A 17,036-nucleotide genomic window follows, 5' to 3' on the forward strand; every position below is an offset into this window, starting at 1 on the left:
CTGTGCGAAGTAGGCACAGCAGCAAGCGTTAGATACTTTGGGATGAAATGTTCTTCTCCGGCTCTGATTTTAAAAAGGGATTCCCCTCCCCCTTTCGTTACTTTGCTGTTGCCGATCACATTTTACAAGAGCTGCGGACAGATGTCAGTCATGATTGAAGTGCCCGTGTGCCGAGTGTGTTTCAAGAAGGGAATGTTCTGCCATCTTTGTTTCCGAGTGTTCGCCTTGCAAAGCTTCTGCTTTTATTGAGCAAAAGATTGTTCTATGAATCCACACACACACACACACACACACACACACACACACACACACACACACACACCCGCCGGCCGCCTGTGCGTTGCTTAGAAACTGTACCAAAGGATTGTAATTGCTAGCTGAGCCTGTTCCAAAATAAAATTAGGAGAGTGTCTTTTGGTTAATTCCAAACCCGCTTTAGCAAGAAGATTAACTGATGCAGCATTAATGGCTAGGAAACTGAGCTGTGAATCAGGGGCTTAATCCTGCCATTGCCATGATGAACCTACTAGGAGGCCTCTTAAGCAATCCATTCTCTCTCTCTTAGCCCTTATCTATAACAGCAGGACAATGAAAGAGCTAGGCCACATGCCATGCATTTAAAATACTATGATGGCACTTTAAGCAGCCATGGCTTTCCCACCCCAAAGAATCCTGGGAACTGTAGTTTGTTAAGGGTGCTGAGAGTTGTCAGGAGACCGCCATCCCCTTCTCAGAGCTACGATTCCCAGATTCCCCTGTGAAGATGGATAGATTTGCTAAGCTACTCTGAAAATTATACCTCTGTGAGTTCTCCCTTGTTTTCCTCTATCCTCGCCTTGCCCACCTGGCACCTGAAGAGAATCACCTTCTTGTTAAATCACAGTGTCCATGATATCTAAAACAAGAAACCTAAATCCTTGTTTGCAATGCTAGGGAACCATTAAACCACAGTTTTGTAGTTGGGATGTCACGGGGAACTGCTCAACAAACAGGAAATCTGCCTACAGATGGGAAGGGGGAAATGGAGACGGAGGAAGAAGAAATGTTTGTTCAAGCTCATAGAGCTTGTTCCCACTCTAACAAACCATACTTTTTTGGACTACGTATTTGGACGCGAGTAGCGCTGTGGTCTAAACCACAGAGCCTAGGGCTTGTTGATCAGAAGGTCGGCGGTTCAAATCCCCACGACGTGGTGAGCTCCTGTTGCTCAGTCCCAGCTCCTGCCAACCTAGCAGTTCGAAAACACGTCAAAGTGCAAGTAGATAAATAGGTACTGCTCTGGCGGGAAGGCAAACGGCGTTTCCGTGCGCTGCTCTGGTTCGCCAGAAGCGGCTTTGTCATGCTAGCCACATGACCCAGAAGCTGTCTGCGGACAAACACCGGCTCCCTTGGCCTATAGAGTGAAATGAGCGCCGCAACCCCAGAGTCGTCCGCGACTGGACCTAATGGTCAGGGGTACCTTTACCTTTACGTTCCTCAAGAATGAATTGGGCCTTATTTTTCCCCTTGTCCCTCAGCTTACTACCACAATAACAACTTTAATTATACGGTCACAGACTTCGTTAAGCCTCAGCTTGCCGAAGAAAAACACATGGCGAGGCCTCAATATTAATTGTTCATCGCTATCCTGTCTCCTTTGCTCAAAGTTCAGTGGGTAACTTCACCTCTTCATAACAACAGAGCTGGAAAAATGTTTCAGATTCCTAGCTAACATCATATCTTTTAAGAGGTTAGAAACCTGCTCCCATGTGCCAATGATATATAGAAGTGCGGAACAATATCGAAGTACTTCAGTGCCTGGGCAGCCAAAGTGCCTGGGATTGATCCAGCCTTTCGGCCTAGAAAACGTGTGGACCGCATCTAAGCAGGCGTCTAGCACTATTGTACTAAGAGGCAATTCCCAAACCACAAATATATATTAAAAAAGGGAAAACACCACGTAGGAGGATTGGAGTGTTTTAGGAAATGTACATTTCATTCGTTTTGGCGCTCAGAGTTAAGTTTGGAAGGGAGGGCTTTACATTTGGGGATTGAAAACATTTGGACAGATTAGTTTATTCTTTCTTTAATCGGTCCCTTTCCTCCAATATTTCAAGCAGCATTAAGTATCATGCCGTTGCACACCTATGTTGTAACTTCCAGTCTGCGTTTCGCTGCTTGCTGTATCATGTCTCCTAAACAGCCTCTTGTATTTCTGGAGTCCAACAGAGTGCTAGGCCCAGGGCAGCAACGGAGGGTTTAAAGACAAGGCCTTTGGAACCCTCCTCCCAAAGGCACCTAGCGATTTTGACTAGGGGGCTTGTTACGGGATGGCCCAGGGGGCCCAACCCCCCAAGTCTTTTGCAAGCATGCCCCCAAATCTCCTTTGGGGAAGGGCTCAGTGGTAGAACATCTGCTCCCAGGTTTAATCCCTAGCATCTTCTGGTAGGAGAGAACCCCCCTCTGAAATCTTGAAGAGACATCGCCTATCAGGGTAGACAATACTGAGTTGGAAGGACCAGTGGTCTGAGTTAGAATCAAATACGAGAATCAAGTAATTTCAGAGCTGTAAGGGACCCCAAGGGTCATCTAGTCCAACCCCCTGCAATGCAGGAATCTTAGCCAGATCATCCACGACAGGTGGCCATCCAACCTCTGCTTAGAAAGCTCCAAGGAAGAAGATTCCACCGTCTTCTGAGGGTATAAGGCAGCTTCCTCATGCATCCTTTGCCTTCTTCTTTTAAAATTTACTTTTCATATAGGTTGACTTTCCCTCCAAAAGTTGGCTTATCCTTCTAGCTATACCTACAAATTAGCATATGTGCATATTTAAATAAAAATTTGTGGTGTAGGCCAGGCATCCCCAAACTGCAACCCTCCAGATGTTTTGGCCTACAACTCCCATTATCCCTAGCTAACAGGACCAGTGGTTGGGGAAGATGGGAATTGTAGTCCAAAACATCTGGAGGGCCGAAGTTTGGGGGTGCCTGGTGTAGGCCTTTGCCCAAAACATTTTAAGGACCTATTGATGTCTCTGACTGAACCTTCCACAGAAGCTAGGTGCATATTTTCAACTATTTCTCCACAACCTTCAGGCTCACTGTTTTGTAAATATCCAGCCACAAGGAATTTCTGTACAAAAGTTGGAGAATGTGGCTGGGAATCCTGAGAATGGCAGTTTTTTATATATAAAAAATAAGTTGCTAGGCCACATTGGTATTGTAGAACTGCCTTTCAAATTATGAAGGCAAAGCATTCGGTCATGTCTAACACCTGGAAATATTTTAGAAGTCCGGATTTGTTTTTATTTTACTCCCAAAATCTCCAAGTCCATTTAATGAGAATTTTTCTAAAGGGCTGAGCCACATTTCTTACATTTAAGAACAAACATTGTATAATTAAACGACAATAGCTTTGGGCCAAGATCACTGAACACCCCCACAAATTGTACTTTGGGTTTCTCTAAATTCATCAAAGTGTTTTGCAGATGATGTTAATCCCATGCCAAGTAGATTGACCGGGTTCCCGCAGCCCTCAGACTTAACGGTATACTTTTTTAATGGCACCCTGAAGACTAGAGAAATTATCCATTCCAGACTTGTGAGTCAAATACCTCAGGGTCCATAAGATCGCTTCGAATTGCTTAATTATCCCTAAGCACTCCTTGACAATGCTGGAACTTAACTGGAGCCTTATATTATGGGAGTGGTGTGGTTGAAGCTTTCTGTGGCTGCTGGGCGGGGGGGGGGCAAGATCACGTTGGAATATCTACTCGCTTGCTAGATGCTGGATTATGGGCGAGGAGAGGCTGTGTGCACATTCAAAGCACATTATTTCCCTTTAAGAATTATAACAACAACAACAACAACAACAACAACAACAACAACAACAACAACAACAACAACAACTTATTTATACTCTGCCCATCTGACTGGGTTTCCCCAGCCACTCTGGGTGGCTTCCAGCAGAAATATTAAAATACAATAATTTATTAAACATTAAAAGCTTCCCTAAACAGGGCTGCCTTCAGATGTCCTCTAAAAGTCTGGTAGTTGTTTTTCTAGGCACTGTCTTCTTCATTTTTGGCTATCACTCGTAGCCGAGTAAGATTGTCTTCCATGAGCACGGTCTCTTAACAGTGAGTCTGTAAATGACTGTGGCCAATTCTGGATCCACACATCCTTCCATAGCGGGAACCTAGGTTTCCGGGCAGGAATTGGTCACAGTGAGGGTTTGCCAAGCATGCCTTCCTCTTAGCACGTCCTGAGTTTGAGCGTTTTCAAAGTCCATGACACCTTTGGTAAAGGCTGTTCTCCAATTGGAGCGCTCACAGAACAGTGTCTCCCAGTTGTTGGTGTTTGTACTACATTTTTAAAGGATTTGTCTTGAGAGAGTCTTTAAACCTCTTTTGTTGACCACCAGCATTACACTTTCCATTTTAAAGTTCGGAATAGAGTAGTTGCTTTGGAAGACGATAATCAGGTATCCCCGCAACATGACCAGTCCAACGAAGTTGATGTTGAAGAATCATTGCTCGAATCTGTAGCTTACCAATGCCCTGCAACCCTGTAGCAACCCTACAATGCCCAGAATTCTTTGAGGTGGAGAAATGTTCTTTGAATGTGCTTTAAAAGCATTGTATGTATGCATCTCTTGTGTTGTTCTTCCTCCATGATCTGGTCCGCCCTGTGTGATTCCATATCCCGACTTTTCCGGAGTGGTAGAGCAGCGACGATGATTGCAACTGTGCTTTTGTAATTTAAGAACGGGGCCTTCGTTTTAAGGAACGGTTGAGTGCTGAGTTCCCCTCTATTCTGTTTCTAAATGTTTAAGAGCTAAATGGCCCCAGGGAGTGGTAGCTATTCCAGATTAATTACTTGGGTGTGATCTTGAACGTGTGCAGTCAATCTAGACAAAACTTCAGTCCTTGCCAGCTGTTTTGGACCACAACTCACACCAGCCTCATGGATGTTGTAGTTCACAACAGCCGGAGGGCACTAGGTGGATGAAGGATAAAGATTTTGGTAAGCCAAAATCTTTGATTCAGTCACCCCAGAATGGACAATCAAATGCTTCCACTCTGGATCAAGTTGCCTTATCTGGGTGCACTTAAACCACTCCTCACACCCAATGGTTCCCTTGAAATTGCCACCCTGGTTCAAATTATTACCTCCTACCTTTCAGTACATGCACAATTTAAAAAGGGCACCTGGAAGGGCCTATAGTATGAGAGACTGGTTAATTTCATAAAAAAATTCATTCAGTAGCACCTTAAAGACCAACTAAGTTTTTATTTTGGTATGAGCTTTCGTGTGCATGCACACTTCTGGTTAATTTCAGAAAGTCCTGTGACACCGTAAAGAATAACACATTTATCAAGGCATAAGCTTTTGTGGAGTAGATGTAACTTGCCTCGAGTGCGATGCATAAGTAATTTGTTAGCCTCTAAAATGCTGCAAGGGGACCCAGGTGGCACTGTGGGTTAAACCACAGAGCCTAGGGCTTGCTGATCAGAAGGTCGTCGGTTCGAATCCCTGCAACGGGGTGAGCTCCCGTTGCTCGGTCCCTGCTCCTGCCAACCTAGCAGTTCGAAAACACGTCAAAGTGCAAGTAGATAAATAGGTACTGCTCTGGCAGGAAGGTTAACGGCGTTTCCGTGCGCTGCTCTGGTTCGTCAGAAGCGGCTTTGTCATGCTGGCCACATGACCTGGAAGAACTGTCTGCGGACAAACCCTGGCTCCCTCGGCCAGTAAAGCAAGATGAGCGCCGAAACCCCAGAGTCATCCGTGACTGGACCTAATGGTCAGGGGTACCTTTACCTTTACCTTTATGTTCCTCAAGTATGAATTGGGCCTTATTTTTCCCCTTGTCCCTCAGCTTACTACCACAATAACAACTTTAATTATACGGTCACAGACTTCGTTAAGCCTCTACTTGCCGAAGAAAAACACATGGCGAGGCCTCAATATTAATTGTTCATCACTATCCTGTCTCCTTTCCTCAAAGTTCAGTGGGTAACTTCCCAGCTCCTGCCAACCTAGCAGTTTGAAAACACGTCAAAGTGCAAGTAGATAAATAAGTACGGCTCAAAGCGGGAAGGCAAATGGCGTTTCCGTATGCTGCTCTGGTTCGCCAGAAGCAGCTTTGTCATGCTGGCCACATGACCTGGAAGCTGTACGCTGGCTCCCTCGGCCAATAACGTGAGATGAGCGCTGCAACCCCAGAGTCGGTCACGACTGGACCTAATGGTCAGGGGTCCCTTTAAAATGCTGCAAGAATCTTTGGCTGGGCTGCGGCTCTTGGACCAGGGTGACATCCCTGTCCAGACATGTTGCTCAGTGGTTATCTTTTCGTACACCCTACTTACCCTACAATATCATTTTGAGGATAAAATGGGGTAGCTCCTGTGTCTGGCCCTTCTACGCGGTAAATAAAAACTGCCCTGCGCTTTGAGAAGAAGCTCGGCAAGGACGGGGTGTGTGTCAACACTTCTCCTCCGTGAGGCATTACTTGAGATGCTTGATCAGCTAAAACAGATGACAGATGTGAAGCCTATACGTCCAGAAGCAAGCATCTCAGAGCATGTGAGCGCCTCGTGACCAGTCCGAGGCATTGCTTAATAACAGAAAAATAAACAAATCTGAGCCTCGGAGCAATTTTGGACTGAATGAACTGTGCAAGAACTCGCTTCAGCAGCTACCCCTTTGGCCCCCACCTCCAAGATGCAAGCTGGCAAAGGTCCAAGCTGTGAAGTATGTACTAGTTGCTGGATTTTCCCTCACTTGTGCCATGTTATAAGTTTCTGCCATGGAGCAGCCCACATGGTCCCAGGCTGATGTGTTTCCCAGTTCTGTTACTTGGGTCCAGGAGAGAGCATGGACATTGAGCCTGGAATTGGTTGTCTGCATTCATTCATTCATTCATTTAGACTTGTATATTACTTGTAAACTACTATACTACCAGGTGGCGATGTGGGTTAAACCGCAGAGTCTAGGGCTTGCTGATCAGAAGGTCGGCGGTTCGAATCCCTGCAACAGGGTGAGCTCCCGTTGCTCGGTCCCTGCTCCTGCCAACCTAGCAGTTCGAAAGCATGTCAAAGTGCAAGTAGATAAATAGGGACCGCTCCGGCGGGAAGGTAAACGGCGTTTCCGTGTGCTGCTCTGCTTCGCCAGAAGCAGCTTTGTCATGCTGGCCACATGACCCGGAAGCTGTCTGCGGACAAATGCCGACTCCCTTGGCCTTTAGAGCGAGATGAGTGCTGCAACCCCAGAGGCGTCCGCGACTGGACCCGATGGTCAGGGGGCCCTTTACCCTTTACCTTTCCTACTTAATTAAGAACCTCCCCCCCCAATAATCTTCTCTATGTGGCTTGGATTAAATGGTATAAAACGTCAGTGAAGAATAGCTATAAAAACAGACTTTAAACGCAGTAAACGCAACAACATCAAAATATAGATGGAAGCAATCTTTTCTAAACTATTGTGCACGATAAAAATTACGTGTCTGGGTAGACTCGCCAAACAAAACAAATGTTTTAACGGTGTTCAGAGCAGGACAACAAAGGTGCCTGCCTAATAATAATAATAGCAAAGCATCATGGGCTCTGCCACTGAGCTATAGCCCCCTTCCTCTTTTCAACCACCGGCAAGCTCATTTTTAAGTTTAGAGCAGGTCAGGGATTTTTTTCCCAGCCTGGGGGACACATTCTCTTCTGGACAGCCTTCTGAGGGCCACATGTCTGTGGTGGGTGGGGCCAGAGGTAGAGCAACCTATTCAGTTTTACCTTGGTGCAGGTAGACTACCTTCGACACAGACACACACACACCCTTCTCTTTCCTCCATGCGAGCGACCATTATCGGAGCTCAAGGACACATCCCAGCCAGGCACAAATGCAAAAGGAGGGTGCAAAATAGGGCCAGTGAGGTGTGTGGTCTGGAGAGGATTTTGAGGGCCAGACATAGGGGCCTGGAGGGCCTCATCTGCCCCCCTCCCCAGGCCTGAGTTCCCCACACCCCTGGTTTAAGATCAGGTATCTTGCCAAAGCCACAAACCAACATGGTGTCCTGCAGCTTTTGTCGGACTCCAAATCCCATAAGCCCCAGCTAGCAAGGTCAGGAGAAATGATGGGAGTTGTAGTCCAGCAAGGTGTTGTGAGGGACAGGGTCCCCACGCCTGCTCTGCACCGTGTAATTTCATGAACCTTGGCTATCTCTCTCTGCTTTCTTGCCTTCTTAATACACTGGAAAGCCCTGGGCCAGAAGCCATTAAAAAACAAGCGGCTGTGGCCCTTGTTTGGTTATAAACACAGTTCTTCTCTGTGCCTGTTCACCTGTGCTTTGGTGTCACGGAGCATGGAGACTTGCATAGCAACACCTGTTTGCCAAGGGTGGGGCGCCGGGAGTTGAATGGATGTGCCTACAGGTGTTAGGTACTGCTAGCTTAGTTGGGGATGTTGACTCAGTACAGCAGGAATGGAACGTAACACAATTGCCACAATTGGGGATCCTGATGTAGAGGGAGTATCATAAGAGCCAATCCCTGTCTAGGGTTACAAATCAGGCTAATATTACTATAACATAGATCAACGGCTAGATTTTCCTGAAACTTGGCTCGGGCACTGTGCTCCAGGTGCAATCAAACAGACATCCAGATACTGTAGAGGGGAAATGGGGGCCTATAAAGTCATAAATAGTGTGCATATTGTTTACCCTCTCATAGCTGCCAAGTTATCCCTTTTTTAAAGGGATTTTTCCCTTATGCTGAATAGGCTTCCTCGCGAGAAAAGGGAAAACTTGGCAGCTATGCCCTCTGCCTTAATGCTAAAACGAAACTGATAGGCAATAGGTTCAGAACACAGAAACAAAGTATTTCTTCCCCCCCACACTGCCCTTTCACTCTTCCCTTCGCAGAGAAAGCAGATCGAGAAACAGCAAAGCGTTGGAAGATTCAAGTAATAATAATAATAATAATAATAATAATAATAATAATAATAATAATAATAATATATTATTTATAACCCGCCCATCTGGCTGGGTTTCCCCAGCCACTCTGGGCGGCTTCCAACAGAAAAATAAAACACAATAATCTATTAAACATTAAAAGCCTCCCTGAACAGGGCTGCCTTCAGATGTCTTCTAAAAGTCTGGTAGTTGTTTTCCTCTTTGACATCTGTTGGGAGGGTGTTCCACAGGGCAGGCGCCATCACCGAGAAGGCCCTCTGCCTAGTTCCCTGCAACTTGGCTTCTCGCAACGAGGGAACCGCCAGAAGGCCCTCGGTGCTGGACCTCAGTGTCCGGGCAGAATGATGGAGGTGGAGACGCTCCTTCAGGTATACTGGACCGAGGCCAAGGTGCACATAAGAAATAATAATCAATAAATCATTTATTTATACCCCCCAACAGAATATTAAAAACACGATAAAACATCAAACATAAAAAAACTTCCCTAAACAGGGAACTTCAGTTGTTTCTTTCATTGACATCTGATGGGAGGGTGTTCCACAGGGTGGGCACCACTGCCAAGAATGCCCTCTGCCTGGTTCCCTGTAACCTCACTTATCACAGTGAGGGAACCACCAGAAGGCCCTCGGAGCTGGACCTCAGTGTCCGGGCTGAACGATGGGGGTGGAGACTCTCCTTCAGGTATACTGGGCCGAGGGCGTTTAGGGCTTTAAAGGCCAGCACCAACACTTTGAATTGTGCTTGGAAACATACTGGGAGCCAATGTAGGTCTTTCAGGACCGGTGTTATGTGGTCTCGGCGGCTGTTCCCAGTCACCAGTTTAACTGCCGCATTCTGGATTAGTTGTAGTTTCCAGGTCACCTTCAAAGGTAGCCCCATGTAGAGTGCATTTGCAGTAGTCCAAGCGTACTTCAAAGTACTTCTTCACGCAGCACATAATTAAACTATGGAACTCACACCTGCAGGAAGGAGTGATGGCCAACAACTTGGGTGGCTTCAAAAGAGGATTGGACAATTTCGCGGAGGAGAGGGCCACCCATTACTACTAGCCATACTGGCCAGAGTGCTGCCGTGTTCACATCCAGCTTACATGCTTCCCGCTGGGGCATTTGGTTGGCCACTGTGAGAACAGGATGCTGGGCTAGATGGGCTGGCCATTGGCCTGATCCAACAAATCTCTTCTCATGTTCTTGAGACGATGCTTGAGAAGCTGGGCTACTGATGGATCCATCCAATCTCTTCTTATGCCCTTAACTGGAGGGAAATCCAGATGATCAACTGTTGTGGTAACCTGGTTTTGTGATCCTGTTCCTCCCAAGCTGGATATAGAATGCACATTCTTTGTTTGTTTTTTAAATGGGAGAATTGGATTGTTTGTTTGTTTTTTAAAAAAGAATGCACCGAAGAGACGCTGTGCGGCATTCTGTCTATTTCAGAGACAGCTGGCAGGGCAAAGATTATCAGGGAAAGGGCTTTAGAGGAAACACAGGGATTTGCTATTCCACGGTCAGAACATTGTTCCACTAAATGCACTATCTTGCCTTCAGCAGAAGCACGTAAGCTGATTTTTTTTAGAAGAGGGAACTCTCTGTTAGCACTGGAAGCGCACAGGAACACACAGAATAGATGCCATAGTGAAAATGAAGCATGAGGCGATTACCACTATTATTATTGGCAATCCCTGCATGCAGCCACATTGTTTTCTAAGGCACAAGGCCAGGTTTTACTCTGCTACTCCAGTCTTGCAATGTTAGCAATCCCCAAGGTTCTGCCCATATTATATTTCAGGGGACCAGAAACCCACCATCGGGGGGGGGGGGGGATGGATTGCATTCATTGAATTTTGCATTAGACAGCTAAACACTCGGAGAATGTTTGGCGTGCACCACATATTTTGGTTTCATTGCCATCACTTTTCATCAACACCACGGGAATTAACTGAGCGGCACTTACTTCTGAGTAAACAAGCAACAGGAGTGTACTGCAGAACTGCAGCCCTACAGGCCATTAACCCAACAGTAAGGACTGTTGTGCTCAGAGGGATTTACAAGTTTAGAACTGAGTTGTGTATAGGATTGTGACTTTACTAGATCACTGTACTCCAAAATTTAAGCCAGGCTTCCTCAACCTCGGCCCTCCAGATGTTTTGAGATTACAATTCCCAGCATCCCTCTCCACTGGTCCTGCTAGCTAGGGATCATGGGAGTTGTACGCCAAAATCATCTGGAGGGCCGAAGTTGAGGAAGCCTGGTTTAAGCAAAAGGCTACTGTAACCATATATTTAGAATCTGATTTTATCTTTCAACAGCCTTTGTGAAATTTTGCATGTGTTTCTAAACCAAGAATAGAGTAGTGAGTGCTCCAGATTGATTTATACCCATCTCTAAAACCCTTGAAGAAGAAGAGGAAGCCCTGACAAAGTCAACAAGACCCCTTTTTCTGACGAGGAATCTCGTTTTGGGAATAAACTCACACATCCCACATAGAACAAGGTCCTTGGAGTAGGCTGCTTTCCTCTTTTGGAAGACAGCGGGCACGCACGATTCCGAATGCCCCGTGTTGTGTGCCATTCTGTCTCTCCTACAAAAATTAGTTTCGCATTTACTGCATGACTAAAAAAAAATGGCAAAACTACAGAAACCAAACAAAGGCAACATTTTTTTGCAGTGTTAAAAGGGGAGGAAGAAGGAGGGGGAGGAGGAAGGAGCTCTGACTCAAATGAAAGGAATTTGGGTACTCAATGAATAATGCTGGCGCAACCAGGAGCAAGGAGGCAAATGCAAGCAGTGGGTTGGGTTCAGTAGGAAGTGATCTCTGTAGGATGAAATACCCAGTGCCCTTATTTCTAAGGGACAGGTTGAATCCAGGAGAAGGGGGAGGCATTTACTCACAACTCGTATTCCAGTCGGGGGCGTTCCGAGGTGGGGGTGGGCTTGCTCTGGGTGCCATTCCAAAGGGGCGGTGTCAACCCGGGTGACAAAATGCCATGCACCCCCGGAATGTGGGACATGCCCCCCGCAGGCAGGTTGCTTTGCCTCTTATTCCAGTGAGGGGTGGTTTCTACGAGGCAGGCCACAATTCATGCTATTTATGCAGGAGGGCACCCAGACCCGATCCCTGGACTATCTAGTTAAAAGCAGAGAGCTCGACTGTCCAGTGCTTCATCACACAAAGGGTGTTCCCAAGCACATTGAGGGTGCATTGCAGGTCATGGTCACAACCCACAGCAGCCTCACTTTCACAAGGCATAAGAAGGGGCCTTAACTGCAGAGCAATGTGTGCATAGAGCAGGGGTCAGCAACCTTTTTCAGCCGTGGGCCTGTCCACTGTCCCTCAGACCATGTGGTGGGCCGGACTATATTTTTTTTGGGGGGAAATGAATGAATTCCTATGCCTCACAAATAACCCAGAGATGCATTTTAAATAAAAGGACACACATCCTTGTTGTTGTTTAGTCGTTTAGTCATGTCCGACTCTTCGTGACCCCATGGACCAGAGCACGCCAGGCACTCCTGTCTCCCACTGCCTCCCGCAGTTTGGTCAAACTCATGTTCGCAGCTTCGAGAACACTGTCCAGCCATCTCGTCCTCTGTCGTCCCCTTCTCCTTGTGCCCTCTACCTTTCCCAACATCAGGGTCTTTTCCAGGGAGTCTTCTCTTCTCACGAGGTGGCCAAAGTATTGGAGCCTCAGCTTCAGGACCTGTCCTTCCAGTGAGCACTCAGGGCTGATTTCCTTAAGAATGGATAGGTTTGATCTTCAAAAGCATCAATTCTTCGGTGATCAGCCTTCTTTATGGTCCTACTCATTTAAAAACATGCTGATTCCCAGATTGTCCGCGGGCTGGATTGAGAAGGTCCCCGGTCTTTAGGTTGCCTACCCGTGGCATAGAGCTTCCCTGTGCAAGGCCAATCAGAATCCCACCTTGTATGGAGGAGCTTTTGCATGTGAACACTGGTTGATATACAGAAGGCTCCTTCTCACTTACGGAGAGCATGTAGGTATCTCTGCCAGGCTTGGTGCTGCCAGGGTGTGTGACCATCAGATGTATCAGGGGGCAGAGCCTGTGACTCCATTATCCTTTCAAGCACCCTTAAAGTGACTCATCTCTCAGTGTCCCGATTCATAAAATTCAGATAAACCTACATTGCAAAGTTGTAGGAGAACATAGGAACGTGCCTTACGTATCAGGCCTTTGGTTCATCTTGCTCATCTCCAGGGCTTCAGGCAGTGGACCTTCTGAAGATGCTGGGGGTTGAGCTGTGGACATTCTGACAAGGCACCACCGAGAAGGCCCTCTCCCTGCTTCCTTGTAACTTGGCTTCTCGCAGTGAGGGAACTGCCAGAAGGCCCTTGGCGCTGGACCTCAGTGTCCGGGTAGAATGATGGGGGTGGAGATGCTCCTTCAACTTCAAATATCTAAAGGGCTGTCACATGGAGGGTGGAACCAGATTGCTTTCTTCCGTGCCGGAGGCCCAGGACCCAAAGCAATTGATTCCAGTTACGAGAAAGGCGATTCCGGCTAAACATCAGGAAGAACTTTCTGACAGTAAGAACTGTTCAGCAGTGGAACGGACTCCCACAAGAGGTGGTGGACTCTCTTTCCTTTGAAGTTTTAAAGCAGAGGTTGGATGGATGGATCTGGTTGAGATTCCTGCATTGCAGGACTAGACTGACCCTCCAGATCCCTTCCAACTGTACAATTCTGTGATCCTATGATCAGCCATAACTGTCATGGCCAACAACTGTCCCCCCCTTACAGGATGCTCACTTGGGCGGGGCTAACGTGTCCTTACCCCAAAGGTTTCATTTAAAAACCAAGCTCTTGCAAAGTAGAGGAAAAGCCCTCATTTTAAATGAAAGACACAGAAATGCAAACACTGCTACTGTATTATGTTCGAAGTGTAATTTGCTAAATAAGCAGAAGGCCTGATCGGAACGGGATGGCGAGGTCCATGCCCTGCTTTCCAGACGTCAAAATATTTAGCATCTCCAATTAAATCAAATGGTACTAAATTGCTGGGTGAAGAGGGTTCATTCATAGTTTTTCAAAAGTGTGCATTTCTAAGGATTTTTTTTTTAAAGAAACCCCGATGCTAAATGTTGAATGAGTGTTTCTGTTCCGGGAGAGTTAGCTACTTTCTATCTTTTCCCCTTTTCTCCTTTCTAGTGCGCAGCGCTGAAGATAAAGGAAGAAAAAGTGCCCTCCTTTTCAGGCGATAGTAATCTGAGACTTTTCCGTTACATGAGGCTCTTAACAAAAGAGCGTAATTCTACCAGCTTGCTTTTCGGAAGGTACCATTGCCTCTCCGCCGCGTGTGCAAGTAGGTGCCCGTCCCCTCCCGCTTCGAAACAGGCGCGCCCCGAGCTCTCGGCCTCCGCTCCGGGGAACCTTTGGGGAGGTGTCCCTGCGCGCGGATGCTCTCGATCACGAGCGAGCGCCGCCTGGCCTGCGCGCGCGAACCACCGCCGGCGCTCCTGGCCGGCCTCCCCACCCCGCCGCCTCCTGCCATTGGTACAGTCTTCCACAATACTTTATGCTAATCAGTGACATCACCGCCACTAAATACGCCGCGAGTGGCTACTGGGGGATCTTGCAAAGTAGCAGAAAGGTCTGAGGTGCGGGGAGGCTGGGGAAAGGAGGGAGGAAGGAAGGAGCACGAAAGCGGGCGGGCGCGCGCGCTTCAACTCTGGACTTGCAACCTGGGCGGGCTGTTTTGTGTATTCTTCTTCTTTTTTGCGTGGATCCGGATTGCCCGGCCGCCGCTCGGGTAAAGAAGGCTTGCAACCGAAGTCAACTCGAAGCGCCGGCGAACCTGCGCGCAGGGATCGCCAGCAGCCCACGCGGGTTTTAAGTTCGCGCGCGCTATAGGATGCCCTCCTCCTCCGCCGGACTGCTTTGAATCGAATCGTGTGTGGAGGCTGGAACTGAGATCGGAGAGGGATTTATTTTTATTTTTAAAGGAATCGTGAGCGAAAGGGCACCACGCACCCGAGGAAACTGGGATCTGCCTGGATTTGTCTTTTGGAGCAACCTGTGTGTTGCGTCCGTTTCCTCCTTTTCTTAAGCGCATCCGTTCCGTTTCGCATGCTGGGATTTTAACCTCCGAGCGGCTCCCTCCTCCATGGAAGTGCAGAACCCGGCTGGCATGCCCGTGCCCTTGTCCCCCGCGTGCCCTGCCTCGGTGCCATACAATTACAATCAGCTAGAAGGAAGGTTCAAGCAGTTGCAAGGTAAGCGGCTGCATTTCGCTTTCCCCTTTACAGTATAAACGAAATAAAATAATGGAGCGTTGCTGCTACGAGGTGACGCTCAAACGGCGAGTTGATCCTGATACTCCTTCGAGCTTTTGGTTTGGCGGCGCGCGCAGAGGACACCCGATTTCAAAAGAATAGGTGTATTATATTCCCTGGCTCTGCCAGGCTGGTTTTCCTGGTTTCACGGGATCCCGGTCACGGTAACCTCCTCCTGGAAAAGGTGATCCGGGGCCCCTCTCGGACTCTGCCATTGAGAACAATAGGACAAGGAAATAGGGGAAGAGGGAGTGGTCTTTTTGTCTGAAACCCCCTCTGGCGATTTACAGCCTTCAGGTGTAAATATCTCCCTCCCCTCCCTGTCTTTGTGATGCTTTGGGCGCACTCGGGCGACCACAATATAACTCCCAAGCGTTTCATGTGGGCATCTCTCACCTACTTGGGCAACCTCATTCCTTGCATGCCATGGATTATGGCTTTTATCTTGGGGATTTGGAGGGCGGGGGGGGCGGGGAGAGGGGGACCAGGGATGACTATGGAATCCTTGGGTGCCCCCCACCCACCTTCTTTCTCATTCATATGAAACAATGGCAACTAGGAAATGTGGTAGTTCTGGGGCTGTCAAAATACAGTATGAGGGAGCCAGGTTATCCTTGGCAATTTTAGAGCAGTGTATGTTTTATGTATGGTGGATTCTCTGGCATGGATGACATAAGGACAGTTCAGAATCTAAAGCTGATTCTCTCTCTCTATATATATATATTTCACACACACATCTCACACAAACATTTTCTCTCTCTCCTGGAATTGCGTATCTACAAAAAGCAGTCAAAAGTTCAAACCTCAGTGTATATATTTCTTATTTTTGCTCCCTGCCGTCCCACAGACTAGAGTGCTGTGGTTCCTGTCAGAAAGCGAGCTCCAAGAATGTAGTTTTTTGGTTTGGCCATCTTCCAAGCCTACAATTTTATGATTCTGTGTTGGTTTTTCTCTTAATTTCTTGGCATGGGGGTTGGGGTTGGGGAAGGAATCCATTGTAATATGTTGATCTTTGTGGAAAGCACACAGGAGTGATCCTACGCTGGATACAAATGGATTAAAAACCAGCCATACTTTTTAAACATTGTCGAGCAAAGTAGACATTGGCTTCGGGCAGGATGGGGATGTGGAGCAAAATTGGGCTCCAAATCTATGCAGCGTGAGTTAGAAGTTATACAAGTGGGTTCTACAACATACCAGCCAGCCAGCCAGGCCCTTTTGTAGGATACTCCATTTCATTCCTTCTCTGTTTTCCAACCAGCTGCCTGTCTCCATTCTCTGAGCACTGATCCCACTGGGGTTCACGTTGGGCTGTTTTTAGTCCCTGCCACTAAGTTCCCCCCTAAAGTTTTTTTAATGCTTTTGCAAACCTTTGGGTTCTCCAGCACAAGCCAGCTGGTACCTCTGGAGCAATTTTAGCATTATGCATGCCCAGGCTGCTTTTCTGACTCCCTCTGCCCTTTGACCAGAAGGCCTCCATGCCAAATCTGGTTTAAAAAAAAATCCCCTCAAGTTAAAAAGTGGATTGCCATGTGACATAGGGAAAGGTGGCCTACTGTTTGAAAAGGAAGCATATACCATCAGCCGTCTTGGGTGTGTGAAGTTCTTTTGAATCCTGGCCATCCTAGCTTGCTCCTGGAAGAAGTCATGGCCATTGGGCGTGAAATCACCCCCCTGTCTCTCCCCTACTACTTGGCACAGCCCTAAAGAAGCAGGTTTATCACCTTGTCAGTTCCACTGCTTGAGGAATTTATTTGCAGCCCATTTTTGAGAACCAAGTTGACTCTCTGCTTGTGGTTTTGAA

At 47.4% G+C, this 17,036-nt stretch overlaps 1 protein-coding gene across 5 annotated transcripts in view; it reads left to right on the top strand.

Moving 5' to 3' along the window:
* Positions 1-17,036, top strand: part of SPTBN1 (spectrin beta, non-erythrocytic 1) — a 209,266-nt gene that overhangs the window by 62,884 nt on the left and 129,346 nt on the right. The window contains exon 1 of one of the 5 annotated variants that reach the window (XM_035110963.3): positions 14,353-15,172. The exons of the other annotated variants lie outside the window; for them this stretch is intronic. Coding sequence (XP_034966854.2) covers positions 15,064-15,172 — 109 coding nt within the window. The 5' untranslated portion in view covers positions 14,353-15,063. Of the gene's footprint in view, positions 1-14,352; positions 15,173-17,036 lie in introns of those variants that run through there. 5 annotated transcript variants of the gene reach the window in all.

Source organism: Zootoca vivipara, chromosome 3, assembly GCF_965207765.1.
Source record: "Zootoca vivipara chromosome 3, rZooViv2.hap1.1, whole genome shotgun sequence".
NCBI classification, from domain to species: Eukaryota; Metazoa; Chordata; class Lepidosauria; order Squamata; family Lacertidae; genus Zootoca; species Zootoca vivipara.